This window comes from Megalobrama amblycephala, linkage group LG19 (genome assembly GCF_018812025.1).
Source record: "Megalobrama amblycephala isolate DHTTF-2021 linkage group LG19, ASM1881202v1, whole genome shotgun sequence".
In the NCBI taxonomy this organism is placed as follows: domain Eukaryota; kingdom Metazoa; phylum Chordata; class Actinopteri; order Cypriniformes; family Xenocyprididae; genus Megalobrama; species Megalobrama amblycephala.
In genome coordinates, this window is record NC_063062.1 from 7,835,375 (window position 1) to 7,855,293 (window position 19,919).

At 36.2% G+C, this 19,919-nt stretch overlaps 1 protein-coding gene across 3 annotated transcripts in view; it reads left to right on the forward strand.

Moving 5' to 3' along the window:
• Positions 1-19,919, forward strand: part of tbxas1 (thromboxane A synthase 1 (platelet)) — a 96,481-nt gene that overhangs the window by 55,126 nt on the left and 21,436 nt on the right. For all 3 annotated transcript variants that reach the window (XM_048168034.1, XM_048168036.1, XM_048168035.1), the window contains 5 exons: positions 2,525-2,641; positions 10,139-10,227; positions 10,332-10,480; positions 10,685-10,815; positions 10,899-11,240. In XM_048168034.1, coding sequence (XP_048023991.1) covers positions 2,525-2,641; positions 10,139-10,227; positions 10,332-10,480; positions 10,685-10,815; positions 10,899-11,240 — 828 coding nt within the window. The remainder of the gene's footprint in view (positions 1-2,524; positions 2,642-10,138; positions 10,228-10,331; positions 10,481-10,684; positions 10,816-10,898; positions 11,241-19,919) is intronic.

Below are 19,919 nucleotides of genomic sequence, written 5' to 3' on the forward strand. Positions count from 1 at the left end.
TCCCCTAACGTTATTCTCACGTTATTTTAACGTTAACGTCCTATTTCCATTAAGAAAACTTTCCTGGCTAACCAAAAACAAACCTTAAATAAAAAATTAACATTCTGGGAACCAAAGACTAACCTTCTGGGAACCTAAGACTAATGTTAGGGGAACGTTAGCATACTGTTAGGAGAAAGTTAGAATAACATTATAGGAACATTAACGTGAAAATAACGTTAGGGGAACATTAGAATAAAATTAGACTATCATAAGAATAACGTTAGAGGAACGTTAAAACAACATTAGGGGAACGTTAACATAACGTTCCACAAACCAAAAGCTAATGTTCTATTTCCGTTAAGAAAACTTTCCTGGCTGACCAAAAACAAACCTTAAAAATGAACGTTCTGGGAAACAAAACAAACCAAAAACTAACGTTCCATTTCTGATAAGAACACTTTACAGGCTAACCAAAAACAAACCTTAAAAACAGAACATTCTGGTAACCAAAAACTAACGTTCTGGGAACCAAAGACTAATGTTAGAATAACGTTAGGAGAAAGTTAGAATAACGTTATAGAAACGTTAAAATAATGTGAGAATAACGTTAGGGGAACGTTAGAATAACATTAGACTAACATTAAAATAACATTAGAAGAATGTTAAAATAACATTAGGGGACATTAGAATAACGTTCTACAAACCAAAAACTAACGTTCTATTTCCTATAAGAATACTTTACAGGCTAACCAAAAACAAACCTTAAAAAAAGAATGTTCTGGGAACCAAAAACAAACGTTCTGGGAACCAAAGACTAATGTTAGAATAACGTTAGGAGAAAGTTAGAATAACGTTATAGGAATGTTAGAATAACGTTATAGGAACGTTAAAATAACGTGAGAATAACGTTAGGGGAATGTTAGAATAACATTAGACTAACATTAAAATAACGTTAGAGGAATGTTAAAATAACATTAAGGGAACGTTAGAATTACGTTCTACAAACCAAAAACTAACGTTCCATTTCCAATAAAGAAACTTTCCTGGCTATCCAAAAACAAACCTTAAAAAAGAATGTTCTGGGAACCAAACCTGAATTTTTCTGGGAACCAAAGACTAACATTCTGGGAACCAAAGACTAACCTTCTGGGAACCTAAGACTAATGTTAGGGGAATGTTAGCATAATGTTAGGAGAAAGTTAGAATAACGTTATAGGAGTTTTTGGTTTGTAGAATGTTATTCTAATGTTCCCCTAACATTGTTTTAACATTACTCTAACATTACTCTAACGTTATTCTAACGTTATTCTAATGTTAGTCTAATGTTATTCTGACATTCCACTAACGTTATTCTCATGTTATTTTAACGTTCCTATAATGTTATTCTTACTTTCTCCTAACGTTATTCTAATGTTAGTCTTTGGTTCCCAGAACGTTCTTTTTTGGTTCCCAGAATGTTCTTTTTTCAAGGTTTGTTTTTGGTTAGACAGGAAAGTTTTCTTAATGGAAACAGAACTTTAGTTTTTAGTTTGTTTTGGTTCCCAGAACGTTCTTTTTTAAGGTCTGTTTTTGGTTAGCCAGGAAAGTTTTCTTAAAAACTAATAAAAGTAATCTGAGCACAACCATCATATGGAAGATTAAATAAGATTAAATTTGTCCATTAATGGGCTAGGATTATTTCACAGCATATTTTACATTTCTTCAGCACCAAATAAGAATGAATTCAACACAATCTATTTGTTTTAAAATATGAAATTTATTCACATTAAGAAATCAATAAACAATTATTTAACTTAATGTAGGATATCAGTACATTTATTTCTTACCACTGAATTGTACTGTACAGTTTAGTGAGACATGCTTCTTTTGGTCCATAAACAAAAACTTCTCGATTAACATCATGTTCTCTTCAATAAGGTTGTCAAATCTGTCAAAATCACATTTACTCTCACATCTATATTACTAAGTAATTATTCAATAAACAGATCGATAAACAAGTCAGCCAGTAAAACGAAATGACCGGTAATTTTTAAATTACACAAGTGCACGTATTTCTGTGGACGACTGGATAAGTGCATGTGTGCAGATCAGAGACAAGCAGTAAATGAAGATAGAAACAAACCCACGAATTTCCGTTCTTTTCACACTACGCTTCCTCCCTGCAATGTTCTGGGAACGTTATTTTATGGTTGAATAAAATAATTCCTAAAAAGAACGTTCCTAGAACGTTATTATTTGGTTCTCAAAAAAAAAAATCAAACAGGAACCAAAAGCTAACGTTAGGGGAGCGTTCTAGGTGTTTGCTGGGAAGGTCACATAGGTGCAGTTCTTGTGTAACCTAGTGTTTGCACATAGATGTTTTCGGCCTTATAATTTCTTCTGCTACTGATTTCATAGTTATAGCCTACTACACAATACTGGGTGCATTTAAATGACAAACCGCTGGAATGATTTAGGTTTAGTCCTAATCTAGTACTTGTATAAACATGTCCTTTTTTGAAACATTTGAAGTGTAGAAACCTCAGCTATGTTTTTGATGCAGGCAACCAAGGGCCTCACTAAACCCATGAGCGACAGTCTGATCATGCTGAAGGACGAACAATGGAAACGAGTGCGCAGCATCCTCACACCGACCTTCAGTGCTGCCAAGATGAAAGAGGTGAGCTTTTTTTTTTTTTTTTTTTTTTTTTTTTTAACCTAAATGTGCTACACAAACTTTAAAGCTGTTCGAAAAACCAATTGTTCTTATTATGCAATCACATTTTATAGCTTTGAGTTTATAAATCAAGTGCAGCTCTATGGGAGCAGGCTGGAACAAAATCTCAGACCTGTAGAGGATATCATATTTCCATAACAGCCATTAAAATAGTTTGTAAAAGTTGCATAAGATTTAAATGTTTGTCATAAGATGTGCAGATAAGTTCACAAAATCACATATAAACGTGTATTCATATGTAGTTTGAAGCTTACATGGCATTGGGAGTGTGAGACGAGCTCAGAAATATATGTCTGTGTTCCGACATGTTCCTAACTATGATAGTTGAATGTTGTTCAGCACTTTCCCTATTTTTAAAATCTAATGGTTGATATTTTGATCAAGGAACATGTTGAAAAATCATAGTAAATCTATTTCACATAGTTCAGAACACCTTCTTCCTAAAAGTCAGAGAAGGCAGTGAACCCTGGTGGTAAAATATCCTTTTGAATCCTCATCTGAGAGTCTTAACAAGCCTGTGTGTTTTCTCTGTCTCTTATCCTATTCTGTGTCACTGGAGATTTGTTGTTAATGGAGACCGTATCAAGCTGCTTTCACAATGTGTAATTTTGTTGGAGCCTATTTGCTAATGTGTTGTCATTACCTTTTTGAACATTTAGGTGAAGCAGCTCGATGATACTAGACTATCAGTTTTCCCACAGTGAAAGATAGGAACTGAGAGCTAAGAGATTTTGACATTCGTCTTTTTTGTATCTCACTTCACATGTTAGAGAACAAAGCAGCGTTTTCTCTTCAACAGCCCTGCACTTTACATCCCTGCATTCTTTTCTGATGAAATACAAGAGAGAAAGACAGAAGAAAGTGAATAGGAAGGAAAGAGGAACAGACAGATGAGAGAAAGATGAGGTCTCAAACCCTGAAAAATGAGTTTAGCAATTTGCTCTTAGAGAGGAGAAAAGCAAAGTCGATTTAATTCACATGACATCACTGAGATCAAGAACACAACATGAAGTTGTCTGCTGAAAATGTACGATTGGCTAAGACATATGACAGTTGTGTTGTGATCGGGAGATCTTGGATGACAGCAGTTAATTGCTGTTCGTCCTCTTGGTAACGTGTTTTGAAGCGCAGTCATCACATCTTACGTCATAGAACAGGATCGATTCTCAGTCGTTCCCTGTGTCCCATGTGACTGCTTATTCATTTACGAGCAGAATGATTGAATAGGATTAAAAAGTCACAGATTAAACGAGTCCTTGTTTAAATTATGTTGTCAGTGTTGATTTCTCCACTGAAAACATCTTGGGTTGTGAGTAATCTGCGTCTTGGAAACTGACCCTGTAAGTTTTTTTGTCTCCTTTTAGCCTTGCCAAGAATTTCAGATGATTTCATCTCCTAATAAAGAAATAATCAACTTTTGGGATATATGTGTAGTCAAGGCCAAAATACTTTTTTCTGCAATGAAATTCAACGGTGTTTCTTTTGGTATCCACAAGACATTTTCTGTATGTATATACATTACCGTTCAAAAGTTTGGGGTCAATAAAATTTTTTATATTTTTGAAAAGAAGTACCCACCAGTGGCCTGTTGCATGAAGCTAGCTGAACAAACTCTGTGTTTCAGAGTATGATAGAGTTGACAAATCCAGATAAATCCAATCTGGTTTAGATCAGGTTCAGCAGTCTAACGACGTTCTCTGTCAACTCCGGTTTGCTCAAACTAATCTCAAACTTACCTTAACTGAAACCAGCTTTGTGCAACAGGCCACTGGGCTCACCTAAACACAATCAAAACAATAATATTGTGAAATATTATTACAATTTAAAATAAAAGCTGGTAAAGCAGCCATTACTTGAGTCATCAGTGTCACATGATACTTCAGAAATCAGTCTAATGTGTGCTTATTTGGTGACATTTCTTATTAGTATCAATGATGAAAATAGTTGTGCTGCTTAATATATTGGTGTAAAATGGTGATACATTTTTTCATTGAAATCATTTGTAACATTATGGATGTCTTTAATGTCAATTTAATGCATTCTTGCTAAATAAAAAATATAAATGTATTAAAAAACAAATCTTTCTGACCCAGAGCTTGAGCTCGCAAGTAGGCCTACTATATAAAACATCTGACTAATATGAATGGCTCAAAACAGTAATTTGCTAATGAATCAGACTACACTTGTTTAGACACACTTATTTTCTCATTTGACAATTTTACACATATTAGAATATCCTAATAGTAAAAGTCATCAAAACTATATATCCCTAATAGCACACATCCCGGAAATGTCTACTTGATGTCTGCATTTACTTCTGCAACATGTATTTTTTAGTGTTTGCTCATCTGTAATATATCTCTTAGATGTTTCCTGTCAAATGTAAAATAGACATTTAGAAAATGTCTTTAAAGGATTAGTTCACTTTCAAATGAAAATTTCCTGATAATTTACTCACCCCCATGTCATCCAAGATGTCCATGTCCTTCTCTCTTCAGTCGAAATGAAGGATTTTGATGAAAACATTCCAGGATTATTCTCCTTATAGTGGACTTCAATGGCCTCCAAATGGTTGAAGGTCAAAATTACAGTTTCAGTGCAGCTTCAAAGTGTTCTGCACGATCCCAGATGAGGAATAAGGGTCTTACGTAGAGAAACCATCGCTCATTTTCTAAAAAAAATGTAAAATTATATACATTTTAACCATAAATGCTCATCTTGAACTAGCTCTCTTCTTCTTCTCTATTTGAATTCCAGCAGTGTAGACACTGATAAGTGTATTACTGCCCTCCACAGGTTAAAGTTTGAACTAACTGTTATATACTTGCACTAGCGTATTGTATATAACAATTAGTTCAAACTTTGACATGTGGAGGGCAGTAATACACTTAGCAGTGTCTACACTGCCGGAACTCAAATAGAGAAGAAGAAGAAGAAGAGAGCTAGTTCAAAATGAGCATTTATGGTTAAAATGAATAAAATTAAAAAAAAAATGTTAGAAAATGAGTGATGGTTTCTCTAGATAAGACCCTTATTTCTCGTCTGGGATCACATAGAATGCTTTGAAGCTGCAATGAAACTGTAATTTTGACCTTCAACCGTTTAGTGAAGTCCAATATATGGAGAAAAATCCTGAAATGTTTTCATCAAAAACCTTCATTTCTTTTCAACTGAAGAAAGAAAGACATGAACATCTTGGATGACATGGGGGTGAGTAAATTATCAGGAAATTTTAATTTGAAAGTGAACTAATCCTTTAAGATTTTTAAGATATAGAACATATGCAAAACTGCGTTTATCAGATGTTTGTTACACAACAGATTTTTTCCAGTTTAAGCGCTCATTAGCAGACATCTTAGAGACGTACCTGTGCTATCTGGGATTTGGTGATCAAAAAATTATCAAAATAAATCAAGACTTTGTCTTGATCACAGCTCTGCACACTCTGGGCTTCTCTCAACTAACTGCATGAGGTATCATAAATAACAATTATCATTAAAATGTTCTGTTTAAAAGTTTTAAATTCAAACATTTGCCTTTGGTCAACAGATTTTAAATTTATGAGAAACATAAATTCATGTGTGTCTCAGATTTTTACTGGTTGTGTAGTGGGTACCAAAAGATTTTATTAACAATATTTCATTAAAATGGAATGTTGCAGGCATATTGCATTGTTTGAAAAGAAAATGTTAAGGTGCTGTTGATATATTTAGCCACAACTAAACCAGTATCCATTAGTGATGTCATTTCCCTTCTCCAGCTGAAATGGTAAACATGTCCGTCGGGAATGTCAGAGGTGTGTATACTGCTGTGAGAGGAGAAACAGTGATCCATGTACACACAGATACGCATATCAGTGGAGTGACATTCACCCAAGCTAAATTCAGCATTGTGTGACATCATTCAGGAGAAATCCGCACACATCATTCTCTGTCCTCTCTACCTATCACAGTGAGAGAGAGAAATACTGCACAGGGGCAAAGAAACTTCTAATGAGCTCGTAAACGTCTTTACAGTTCGCTCTAATCCAAGTCTCAGAGCTCCGTCTTAAAGCATGTCCATTAACTTAATTACAGTAAACAGAGCCATAATGTTTGCATTTTAAAACCCACAGTATCAAGACCTTCCACTGTTAAATATTAGCTGCATCTGGCAGAGCATTTTATGTGAATGTGGAATAAAATTGGGATCAAAATTCAGCTTTCCTGAATGTTTAATGTACAACTGAGCCCCAAGTTGTGAGTGTGTGTGTGCACAAATGTAGGCATGCACTTGCTGCCTGTATTGATTTTCATTAGCTGTGGTGTAGCGGTAGAATAAGACAGTAGACACCGCTCCTGTCGTTCTCCATCAGCCTTTCCAGTCGTCTTCATCTGCCTGCCTGCACGGAGTCAATATGCATCAACAAACACACACATGCATGCACGCACACACACCTATTCATCTTATTTACCACCAAGTAAGGCTTCACAGAGATTAAATTTGTTCCAGTAAAACAGATAACTTGACCACTGGTGAATACTAAATGTGTTGAATAACAAAGCCTTTGGTTAGTCTATATAGACACAATTTAGTTGCATTTGCGGGACTTAAAGAAACTGAATGTTTTGTAGTCTAAAAATGAAATGCATCCAAAATGCTGGAAATCCCAAATATATGGGAAAATCAAGAATGCGAGTCATTTAAGATCTGTTTCGAGGCTTAATAGTGAGCTGCCCGTATAGACAGCATTTCAAGGGATTGTGTGTGGTCTTGAAGTGAAAACTGTTACACAAATTTGGAAATCTTTTTGACAGCATCACATGTACATGACCATTCAAATAATTTTGAAATAAGCCTCTCAGTGCTCAAGGCTGCATTTATTTGATCAAAAACATTAAAGCAGTAATAGTGTGAAATATTATTACATTTTAGAATAACTATTTTCTATTTTAATATTTAATATTCCATGATGGCAAAACTGAATTTTCAACATCAATACTCCAATCTTCAGTGTTACATGATCCTTCAGAAATCATGCTAATATGCTAATTTTGTGCACAAGAAACATTTCTTAATATTATCAATGTTGAAAACGGTATTAAAAATGGTTGTGCTGCCTAATATTTTTTCGTAACAATGTAAAACTGTCACTTATGATCAATTTGATGCATCCTTGCAGAATATAAATATTAATTTCTTTAAAAAAAAAAGACTAACTGGTAGGGATGTGCAACGATTAATCGCGATTAATCGTTTGCAAAATAAAAGTCTGTGTTTACGCAATATGTGTGTTCTGTGTATAATAATTGTATATATAAATATATATAAATACACAAACATACATGTATAAATTTAAGAAATATATGCATGTTCAAATAAATATATATATTTATATATATTTTATATTACATATAAATATTTTATATATCAATCTAACATTTTTTCTTAAATATATACGTATATATGTATGTGTCTGTATTTATATAAACATAATTATTATACACAGAACACACATATTACGTAAACAGACTTTTATTTTGCAAACGATTAATCGTGATTAATCGTTGCACATCCCTACTAGCTGGTAGTCCCATTATCAAACCACCTAACTGGCTTGAAACCTATCATGTTACAAAACAGTTATCACCTTAAGATGATTAAGCTTGCTTTTTCAGCCAGCAAAGATTTAAAAATTTGCTATTTTACCCAATATTTTTGTGCTTTATTTATTTTTATGCTTGCGTAATGTTAGCTTAGCAATATGTTAACATCAAACTATTGGAATCGATTGTTTTGATTGCTGGTTTCTAGCATAAGATGCTCTAATGCTTGTTTAACCAACAAAACTACCTTGTTCTACTAGTTTCACTGGAAAAAAACTAAACAAAAAAACATTTAGATTAGCTTTACTAGCTATATTCAGATAATTCACCTGTATGACCTGCCCTAGCATGTCTATACTAGCATGGAAATTCATGCTGGTGAAGTCAAAGTAGTCTATTAACAGGGTAACTAAAAGACAGAATTGATGAGAAAACAACACTGTAATCGGGTTTGGTTGAGTAATTGGATGCTGAATTGATATCGCTAGCTTCATTGTGAGGTATAATGTTATGGAGAGAACAAACAGAACACTGTATATAGCAGTTTTTTCTTTCTCATGCTTCTGTTCCTTCCGATATCTTTCTTTCCCTCCTTCTATCTTCTTATACAGACTAGTCCTGTCTCTCTTTCTCGTGCTCTCTTCTCCTGAGCAGACAGGATCAATAGGGCTCGTATGAGCTGTTGGCTTATCACGTCTGCAGTCATGGGTGTCAGGAAGGAAAGCCATAGCCTTGAACACTGAGAGTGGACAACCTCTCATCTCACCGAGATACAGAGAAAGAGATTGCAGGTGTGAAGAAGTGCAGTTTCAAGAATGGTGCATCTAGAGTAGCTTAATCTGTCTCGAGCCCTTTGTGTCATTTCTGGTCCTCTGCTCATGAATGAATAGACCAAACTAAACAAGCCAAGCGAATCAGCTCTTTTGAGTCAGTTCTTTTGAATTACTCAGTTGAAACAATTCACAGATTGTTCAGAATCATTCATTAGTGATTATTCTGCATTTGAATTTAGCAAATTCTCATTTAGTAACTCACAAATGACTAGAAACAAGTTGTTAACTAAAAAGTGTGTGAATTCTGATAAGAGTAGCATGGCACTTTTCACAAAAGATTAATCAGTTGTTTCTTAAGATCGTAAAATTGAGCCCTTTTCCCATTAGTCATGCTCTCTGGAATCAAAAAACCGTTAATGGATTCACCTCGTTGCTATTTCCCATGTGCTTTTAATGACAGATGTGGGGAGAAAAGTATTATACCGTCAGCAGAGTCTACAGCTTAATATCTGATCAAATATGTATGCACAAACCATTTTCAATATATTTTTTTTTTTTTTTTGATTTTATAGAAGGGCTATATTTAGATATAATTTATATAATTATTATTTAATTTGCTTTAATCTAAGGGTACATTTATACAACGACGATGTACTAAAAATGGAAAAAAAATCTTCGCATTTTTCACATACAGACGACGGCATTGTCAAACCGATCACACTTATGTGCTAAAATGACTAAAAACACTGTATTATGCATGCCAGGCCAATAGTTGGCCATGTCACTGTGTAAAGAAACACTACACACCTATTGACTGAAGACATAATACGCACCGTTTTCGCAAATTCCCATTCTAGTAGTTTACATGAAGACAATAGCAGTATCATTTTCAAAAACTTGCATTTTGAAAACCGTTTTCAAGTTTTTGCGTTTTCAGGCCCCCAAAAACACTGTTGTCATGTAAATGAATGGCCAAAATGCATAAAAAATCATACGTTTTTAGTTGAAAACTAACTCCTTTGCACTTGTTTGTGGTGTTTACTGATGCTAATATCTGTATGGGCACAATATTCGCTTTGCAGATGGTTCCCCTCATCAACACGGCCACAGAAACGTTACTGAGAAACCTGAAGAGCCACGCCGAGTCTGGTAACAGCTTCAACATCCACAAGTATGAGTTTCTTTGAGTTCTGTATATGTGTGTGAGCACACCTTATTGTTATTTTTAGACATTGCGATGAGCTTTTAATAATGTAATACATGTCTGTTTTGCAGGTGTTTCGGCTGCTTCACAATGGATGTAATTGCCAGTGTTGCGTTTGGTACGCAGGTGGACTCTCAGAACAATCCAGATGACCCCTTTGTGCACCATGCTTCCAAATTCTTCGCTTTTAACTTCTTCAGACCCTTCATGATATTAGTTTGTACGTTCAACCATCACATCTAAAGCACCATGCAGGGCAGCATTTATTTCTGTCTTGGACAGCTTGGAAAGTGCTTCAGACAGATGCTAATATGAAACTTTATACATTATACTGATATTGTGATTAGCATATTTATTATCTGAGTAAGAGGAAAAAGTACATTTTTCTGACTGTCCTTTTTTTTTCTTCCTGGTTTTGCTGTAGTGGCATTTCCATATCTCCTTCAGCCACTTGCTGCCCTACTTCCCAATAAAACGAGGGATGAGATGAATAACTTTTTTATCAAATGTATCCAAAAGATGATTAAACAGAGGGATGATCTTCCACCAGAACAGGTATGGCCATGAACAAATGAATTAATGAGGCATCCTCAGTATCAACCACATAAACAAGCTTATGATCTGTTTGTTGTCTACAGCGACGGCGAGACTTCCTGCAGCTGATGCTGGACGTCAGGGCCAGCAACAATCATTTGTCTTTGGAGCACTTTGATGTGGTCAACGACGCCGATGAGCAGACTTGCACCGAACAGGGGATGGACGATGGACAAGAAGGCGGTCCTGGAAACGAGTCCACCAAGCGCGTCCAGCAGAAGAGAATGATGACAGAGGATGAGATAATCGGTCAGGCCTTCATCTTCCTGTTGGCCGGCTATGAGACGAGCAGCAACACGCTAGCTTTCGTGTGCTACCTGTTAGCGATCCATCCAGAGTGCCAGAAAAAACTCCAAGAAGAAGTGGATGAATTCTTCAGTAGACACGTGAGTTGAGATTAAAATGCCTGTTGGATTTGGAAACCATTATTTATGTTATTCTCATTTTGAGAATGCTTCTTTATTTCACGTCCTGCACAAAGAATTTGTGGAATAACTGACATTCTCATCAATGTTTTCAAAAGTCTTTTGTCATATTAGTTCTGCTGTGGGTGCCCAGAAATGCCATTATGATTCAGAAAATGTTTTTTTTTTTTTGTTTTGTTTTTAATATTTTGTCTTTGTCCTCCATCTCTTTGTAATGCATTCTCTGCCCTTTAGAGGGTTGGAGTGTTTCTTCTCATCAGTTTTGAAGGTCTGCATGAGCTGGCATGTTTCTCAGAAACCATTTGCTGCCAGGACTGTTGATTAAATTTACAGGGCCCAGAACTAATGTTTTATGGCTGTGCCACATCTCAGCTGGGCCTAATGAGTAGGCTATACCATAGAGCAGGGGTCCACAAGAAGTTGCTGGGGTATAAAAATAGTGTAAAAAACTAAAAGAAAAAAATGTTCTAATGATCAAATCTGACAATTATTTTATTCTTTTGAAATCCATAGTTGTAATGTTGTTGTTTTTCCAGGTAAGTTCCCTTAATGGTTTATAGGAAGAAAATATGTAAAAATTGTGTCTGCAGTCCGTAGCGTTTTTTGGTTAAAGGTGCCCTAGAACTTTTTTTAAAAAGATGTAATATAAGTCTAAGGTGTCCCCTGAATGTGTCTGTGAAGTTTCAGCTCAAAATACCCCATAGATTTTTTTTTAATTCATTTTTTAACTGCCTAATTTGGGGCATCATTATAAATGAGCCGATTCAGGGCTACAGGCCCATTAATTCTCGTGCTCCACGCCCACGGAGCTCGCGCTTGCCTTGAACAGTGCATAAACAAAGTTCACACAGCTAATATAACCCTCAAAATGGATCTTTACAAAGTGTTCGTCATGCATGCGGCATGCATGCGTCGGATTATGTGAGTATTTTATACTGTTATATTGTTTACATTGATTCTGAATGAATTTGAGGCTGTGCTCCGTGGCTAACGGCTAATGCTACACTGTTGGAGAGATTTATAAAGAATGAAGTTGTGTTTATGAATTATACAGACTGCAAGTGTTTAATAATGAAAATAACGACGACTCTCTTGTCTCCGTGAATACAGTAAGAAACGATGGTAACTTTAACCACATTTAACAGTACATTAGCATCATGCTAACAAAACATTTAGAAAGACAATTTACAAATATCACTAAAAATATCATGTATTATTGCTCCATCTGCCATTTTTCGCTGTTGTCCTTGCTTGCTTACCTAGTCTGATGATTCAGCTGTGCAGATCCAGACATTCTGCCCTTGTGTAATGCCTCGATCATGGGCTGGCATATGCAAATATTGGGGGCATACACCCCGACTGTTACGTAACAGTCGGTGTTATGTTGAGATTCGCCTGTTCTTCAGAGGTCTTTTAAACAAATGAGATTTATATAAGAAGGAGGAAACAATGGAGTTTGAGACTCACTGTATGTCATTTCCATGTACTGAACTCTTGTTATTTAACTATGCCAAGATAAATTCAATTTTTAATTCTAGGGCACCTTTAAATTAAATATATGACTGCACCAGATTTGCCAGTTCTTGACATGAGATGTTAAATCACTCTTCCACCAAAGCACTTGCAAAGGGAGGACATATGGTTACATGTGGTTTGGCACTGCAAGGATGATCAGCTGTTCTTTCTGTCTCACTGTAGCACTGTCTTAAGACCCGGTTGTCAACATTCCCAGTTTTTGCCCTATTGTCCATAGGAGGATACTGGATAAATAAAAAGAAATACACATTGGTACTTTATATTTTCTTTAGAAAATGAGTGGCACAGTACATGACAGGCAAAAGTCTGCGCCACAATGGTAGCTTGTTGTGGGGGGGTTGCTATGTGGTGTTCTGAGTTATTTTTAGCATGCCACTGTTCGGTTGTTAGGATGTTCTTGGTCATTGCCTGGGCTTTTGAAAATTATCTCTCTTTCTGGGGTGTAAATCTAGGAAATGCCAGGGAAAGTTAAAACACAGCTCTCATCAAAAAGCTATCAAGCAAGTTGTTCAAAAGTATAGTGGTACTTGGTTTAGGAAACACCACTAATAAAGAGAAAGACAGCCAGACGGGTTACATTTAAACAATTCAGAAATGCTGCAGCATTGTGACAGTAACAGGAGGCTTGTACAAGCGCTCAGTTTGCAGTAATGATGGTGGTTCTGCTGATTTGATGTCTTGTTTGTGCATAATGTGCATACTCATGAAAGACACAGAGACCGATTCTTGATTGATTCTCTGAAACCTTGTAATCTGTGCTGCAAAGTGCTGGAGAGGGTTGATGGTGATGAGGAGGAGGGTCAGATGTGGAAAGAAGAGCCTCTAAATCAGCTTACGTTATTGGGGGGACGATTATAGCATTCTCACGTTGCTTTTTCTTGTTTGTTCCCCTTTATCTAAAGGGATCACACAGTCTTCCCAACGGTCTGAGCTTTTACCATCTCAAATAAACAAAATACTTTGCAAGATTCTGCATAGTACAGTTTTAATGCAGTCCGTGAAAATAAAGAGTATATTAAATGTGTGTGAACTGCTAGACTGTAGAATAAAGGAATGGAGAGAATATAATCAATATTTAGTGGGCGCTAAGACTTATTATTGCTTATACTTAGGGTTTTAGGGATTTAAACATGTAGCTAATTTTTATTAAACTTCAGCATGTAACTAGACACACATTTTTTCTACAAACATGAAGGATACTTCAAATTAGGCAGCTTGTAAGGTGTGCTATCTTTTTTCTAATCCTCAAGCCATTTCTAGTTACCAGAATTTCTTCAAGCAAGAATTATTCAACTTTTTTGTCGCCTGAACCCCTTTCACTAAAATATTCACTTGAAGTACCCCCTGAGATTTTAATTTAATATTTCAATTACACATTTGGATGTTCATGGTTCTTTAATGTTGGTTAATTGGTAACATGACATGGAGGTAAACAAAATATTTCTAAACCTTTTCATTTTAAAATCGTTTATTTATTTTTTGCGAGAGATTGTTAGCTTTCTGTCAATTCAACAACCCCCTCACTTCCCTAATGCTTCCCTAACCCAAGTTTGGGAAACCCTGGGGGCCGTTTACTTGACACCATTTTCAACTAAAAACATAAGATTTTTATGCGTTTGGCTGTTCATTTACATGACAACAGCATTTTGGGGGATGAAAACACAAACTTTTGAAAAGGGATTTCAAAGTACCGTGTAATCACAAATTTGCATTTCTGTAGAAAACAGTGACATCATGCACATGCGTATTACCAAAGACTATAGAAGAACGCTTAAAGGATTAGTCCACTTTTAAATAAACTTTTCCTGATAATTTACTCAGCCCCATGTCATCCAAGATGTCCATGTCTTTCTTTCTTCAGTCGAAAAGAAATTAAAGTTTTTGATGAAAACATTCCAGGATTTTTTTCCATATAGTAGACTTGAATGGGCACCAAACAGTTGAAAGTCAAAATTAGTTTCACTGCAGCTTCAAATTGTTCAACACGATCCCAGATGAGAAATAAGGGTCTTATCTAGTGAAACCAACGTTCATTTTCTGAAAAAAAAAAAGAAAATTATAAAAGTTTTAACCATAAATGCTCATCTTGAACTAGCTCTCTTCTTCTTCTTCTCTATTTGAATTCCGGCAGTGTAGACACTGCTAAGTGTATTACTGCCCTCCACAGGTCAAAGTTTGAACTAATTGTTATATACTATTGAACTAGCATATTGCATATAAATATTAGTTCAAACTTTGACCTGTGTAGGGCAGTATTACGCTTAGCAGTGTCTACACTGCCGGAATTCAAATAGAGAAGAAGAAGAGAGCTAGTTCAAGATTAGCATTTATGGATTAAAACTTATATAATTTTCAATTTTTTTTTTCAGAAAATGAGTGATGGTTTCACTAGATAAGACCCTTATTTCTCATCTGGGATCGTGTTGAACAATTTGAAGCTGCAGTGAAACTAATTTTGACCTTCAACTGTTTGGTGCCCATTGAAGTCTACTGGAATCCTGGAATGTTTTCATCAAAAACTTTAATTTCTTTTCGACTAAAGAAAGAAAGACATGGACATCTTGGATGACATGGGAGTGAGTAAATTATCAGGAAAAGTTTATTTAAAAGTGGACTAATCCTTTAAAGGGACTTCGGTATAGATGGTATGCATCGATGTCACTTTCCCGCCTGAAAGCGCCGCTCCCTCAGCTGGACTGAGTGGCAAAAGAACCTGCTGCGTGACTGGATTTAATATGGGAAACTGCGAAAACGCGAGTAAAACTAACGAATTACACTAAAGGTTGGAATTGAATGTGTTCCTTACAACTTGTCAAATAAACCTAATCCATGGATATTGACATGCAGCCAGGAGTCGTGTTTCCTGACATTTATATGTGCCTGATTTCGACGGCGGGGAAATACATAAAGAAAATCTGCCTGTGAATATTTTATATAACTACAATATAGGTAGGTTTAAATCCACGTAATCACTTATATCAATGTTATATCGTCATATTGTCCTGCCCTAAAACATATATAGTTTTATAGTATAGTTTTTGTCAGTGTTGTTTATTGAAAAACACCCAATTATGCAGAATATAAGATGGAAAATATTTAATTGATGAGTTGTCAACATAATATATAACAATACAATATATAAGGTATGATTTTACCTCAAAATCCAACAATTTGACACTGCAAATCCATGTTTCTCTGCTGGAGTCCGAGCTGTTTCTGTGAATTGCAGTGATCCATTTGCTTTTTTTCTGTAGCTTTCGGCAGTTTTTAAATATATACCTCAGGTTTTGTGTCAAAGCTATTTGTACAGTCAATCACAAAGCTCTTTCCCGTTTTGGATGTGTTTTGTGTGTTTTTCGCGACATTCACGCTGAAAACCAACGCTGCCGCTCAGTCTTTTGCCACTCAGCGGGCGTGACCGCAGTCATAACGGTCGACGGTGACGTCACGTGCATACCCTCTATTTACTTGTTCAGTCTGTAGGCGCGTAAGTGTTTCTTTACAAAGTGACATCACCAACTACTGGCCATGGCATGTATAGTACAGCATTTTCAGTCATTTTTACATGTGAACGGGGATCGTTTTGACAATGGCACCCTCTTTACGAGAAAAATCAAAGGAAAAACTTTTTCTGTTTTTAATACATCGTTGTAATGTAAACGTAGGCTACCCTTAGAGGACTTGTGGACAACCATCCAGAATACCCTTCCAACCTCATAGCAATGTGCTAAAAACACTATTAAAAGCTTAGCGATCACATAGTAACCTCTCACAACACGCTAACCAATATTACTTTTTGAATCATTTTTTGTTTTCTTAAAAGCTTATGACAAATATCTTTTAAAATTATACAATGTTTAATTTTGAAAAATTGACTAAATAACTAATATTGAATATTATTGATTTATTATTATTATTGACACCTAGATTTGTTTTTTTTTTACTAAAATTGCATTTAATTTTATTTTTACAAATAACAATTTAGTTTTTGTCAATTTACCGCTGATACTAGCAATGAGTGCCGTCAAGCACCACTTACATTTTCTACAGAAAATATTGAAATCCAGTATCATTTTGTTGTCTGTCATCATATCCATCAGCCACAGTTTTCCTCATGATGTACTTTCAGAGCTCTCGTCTTTGTTTTCTCTCTAATGGTGTACACTTAAACGGAGGCTTCATAAACCTGCATCTCTTGAATTCTGATACCTGCAGCTGAGGCCTGGCAGCCGCCCACCGGAGAAAGGGATCAAACACGGCATTAGTTCAGCTCTGCGTCCTTCTGTCTACTCTTTCATCTCATTCGCTCATTCTTCTTCGGGCTCCCCCCTCTGCTTCTCTTTCAATTTAAGCACTCTCTTTCCACTTCTAACTTCTCCTCTCTGGAAGTCGGGGTCTTTTTCAGAGTGGATGAATGTTCTGTGGAGCTTTTAGGGGGATCGTTTATCTTTAGTACCGTAGATTGTGTAGAGCTCATGCGTGTCAGCGTATCATGTTATCCTCGGAAAACAGAAGAAATATGAGGGTGTTTTTCTTTTTGTTAATGTATACTCAGACCTGTTAGTCCAAAAATGTGGTCTGAGGGATTTCTCATGATAATGCATCATTTATTCAATGGGTTTCTTATGCAACACGTCTGGCAAAGAGCACATCACGCTAACTCATCGTACTTTACATTTTGAGGTTAGCTGACAGAATCCCCGGGATGGAAAATAAACCAGAGAGATGTTTATAAACCCACTTGCCATGAAGTTTTCAAATAAAAGAGCTTATGGCAGAAGTTATAAAAGCAGTAAGCATTACAAGCAGCACAATAAAACTGAAGCTCAGCCTTGGCTTTGTCTCATGACGCCTCGCGTCCTAAGTCGACTGTACAGCAGGCAATAACTTAAAACTCTCTTTATATCAAGCAGCTGGGGATCCATCCACAAAGACATCTGGCCTGGTGTATACTGAAGGTCAGTCTCATCTAGCCCGCTGCTATAATGTCTATCAGAGCTAGAGAGAAAGTGTCTTCGGCTCCTCCTTCAGAGTGGTTTTAGTCTCTAAACGCCCCTCACTGTGTGCGTCCCGCTCTCAGTTTTGGCTCTAAAAAGCGTCTCAAATGTCACTTCCCTCATACACCCTGCGTGAGGGCGCTGAAAGTGTTTTGTGCTAAAACGCACTAAAGTGTAACCACTTCAGTGCAGCGTCGAGGGTGTTAACCTGAGAGCTGCAAATGTTTCTGGTGAGAAATAATATTTAATGCTTTAAAAGTTATTTAAAGCTCATTTAAGATGCAAAATGGATCTTTAAAGGGATAGTTCAGCCAAAAATGATTATTTACTCACCTTAAACATTCTAAATCTGTGTGACTTTTTCCTTACCAAAGAAATTAACATTTTTCTCTCTGCTGTTAGCTATCGAACATCATTTGTATGTGCATACAGATTCAAATATGATGCATCACGGATGTCTGATGTCTCACGAACAATTATCATGCGCCGTGTTTTACTGTGTAAGTGCAAATGAGATTTGAGAGTTAGGGTGAATTGAATATTTTTAGTGAATAAGAAAAATCTGTTGTATTGCTTGTTGTATCAGATTGACTGTTTATTGTTTATGCTGTTTTTTTCTTATTACATTTTAGTTTTAATTTTAGTTTGTTAGTTTTATTAATATTTTGAATAAGCTTTTAGTTCTATATATTTTTGTTTAATTTTTAGTAATTTCGTTATGTCATTTTTCGTTTTTTTTAAATATTGCTATTTAGGTTCTGAAAACTTTTTTCAGTTTATTGCTTATTCAGTTAAGGCAACATTTCAAATTTTTATTTATAGTTTAAGTTTTTGGTTACACCTTATTTGAAGGTATCTTTTTCTATACATTTATACATCTAGTATTGAGTAATATTAATTAACTACATGTACTTAATATAGAGTTAGGGTAGGATTAGGAATTGGTTTATGCTTAATTTATAGTTATTACTATAGTAATTACATGTAATGTGTAACAAAGACACTGTAAAATAAAGTGTTATCAAGTTTTTCAATTAATATTTATATTTTAATTCAGCTTTATTTCAATTAACATAAATGTTTTAATAGTTTTATACCCTGTTTTGAATAGTTACAGCATCTGGTCCCTGGAAATGAGCAGCTTAGACATTCAGTAAGGTTTCTTCTTTTATGTTCTACGTAAGCAATAAGGTACGAGAGGCTGTGCTGTATCGTGGATTGCGTCATGCCTAACAACGCCCTTCAGCCGTGATTTATTCACGATACAGCACTAGCCTCTAGAATAGGGCTGGGCGATATATCGCATGCGATTGTCACGCGCATTTCGTCAGTAAAGCCGGTTCCCTGATTACCACTAAATCGCCATCACCTGCTTTCAAATGGAGCGGCATTTAATAGACAGAGCCGTAGATCACTGACAAGCTACGCAATATCGCGTTCATTATCGAAGGCGATTCACCTGCGATATGAACGCGATATTGCATAGCTTGTCAGTGATCTACGGTTCGCATGCGATATATCGCCCAGCCCTACTCGAGAACCTTATTGCTTTTATAAAACGGTTACCACACAATACAAATATTAAAGCCAGAAATATGTATCAATGCAACTGTAACGAAGCGGGACTCAGGCAGAGATCCATGTGCAAGCTTTTATTCAAAGTGAGCATAGTCGTACAGGCTGGGTCGATCAGGGGCAAACAGGAACAGCAAGGAACAGGCAGAGTCGTAGTCAGAGTACAGGCAGAAGATCGAGGACAGGCAGATATCATTCACAGGACGGTAGACAAGGCAAGGGTCAGGACAGGCAGCAACGGGTCAATAACAGGGAACAGACAGTAACGGCAACAGACAGGCAGACAGGATATAAACGCTCAGAAATGACACCAGAGTAATCAAGACTTCGCGGTGAGGTGGTGTATGTGACAGTCCTTTATAGTCCTGTAAATGAGCTGCAGCTGGGTGTGGTGATCAGTGTGGTGTGCAAGGGTGGATGTGGCAGATGATGATTGGAGAGGAGTGTGAGCATGTGACTGACAGGGGGGATGATGGGAAATGTAGTCCGAAACTTGACAGGGGCAGACGGTGATCATGACATAACGCCCCCC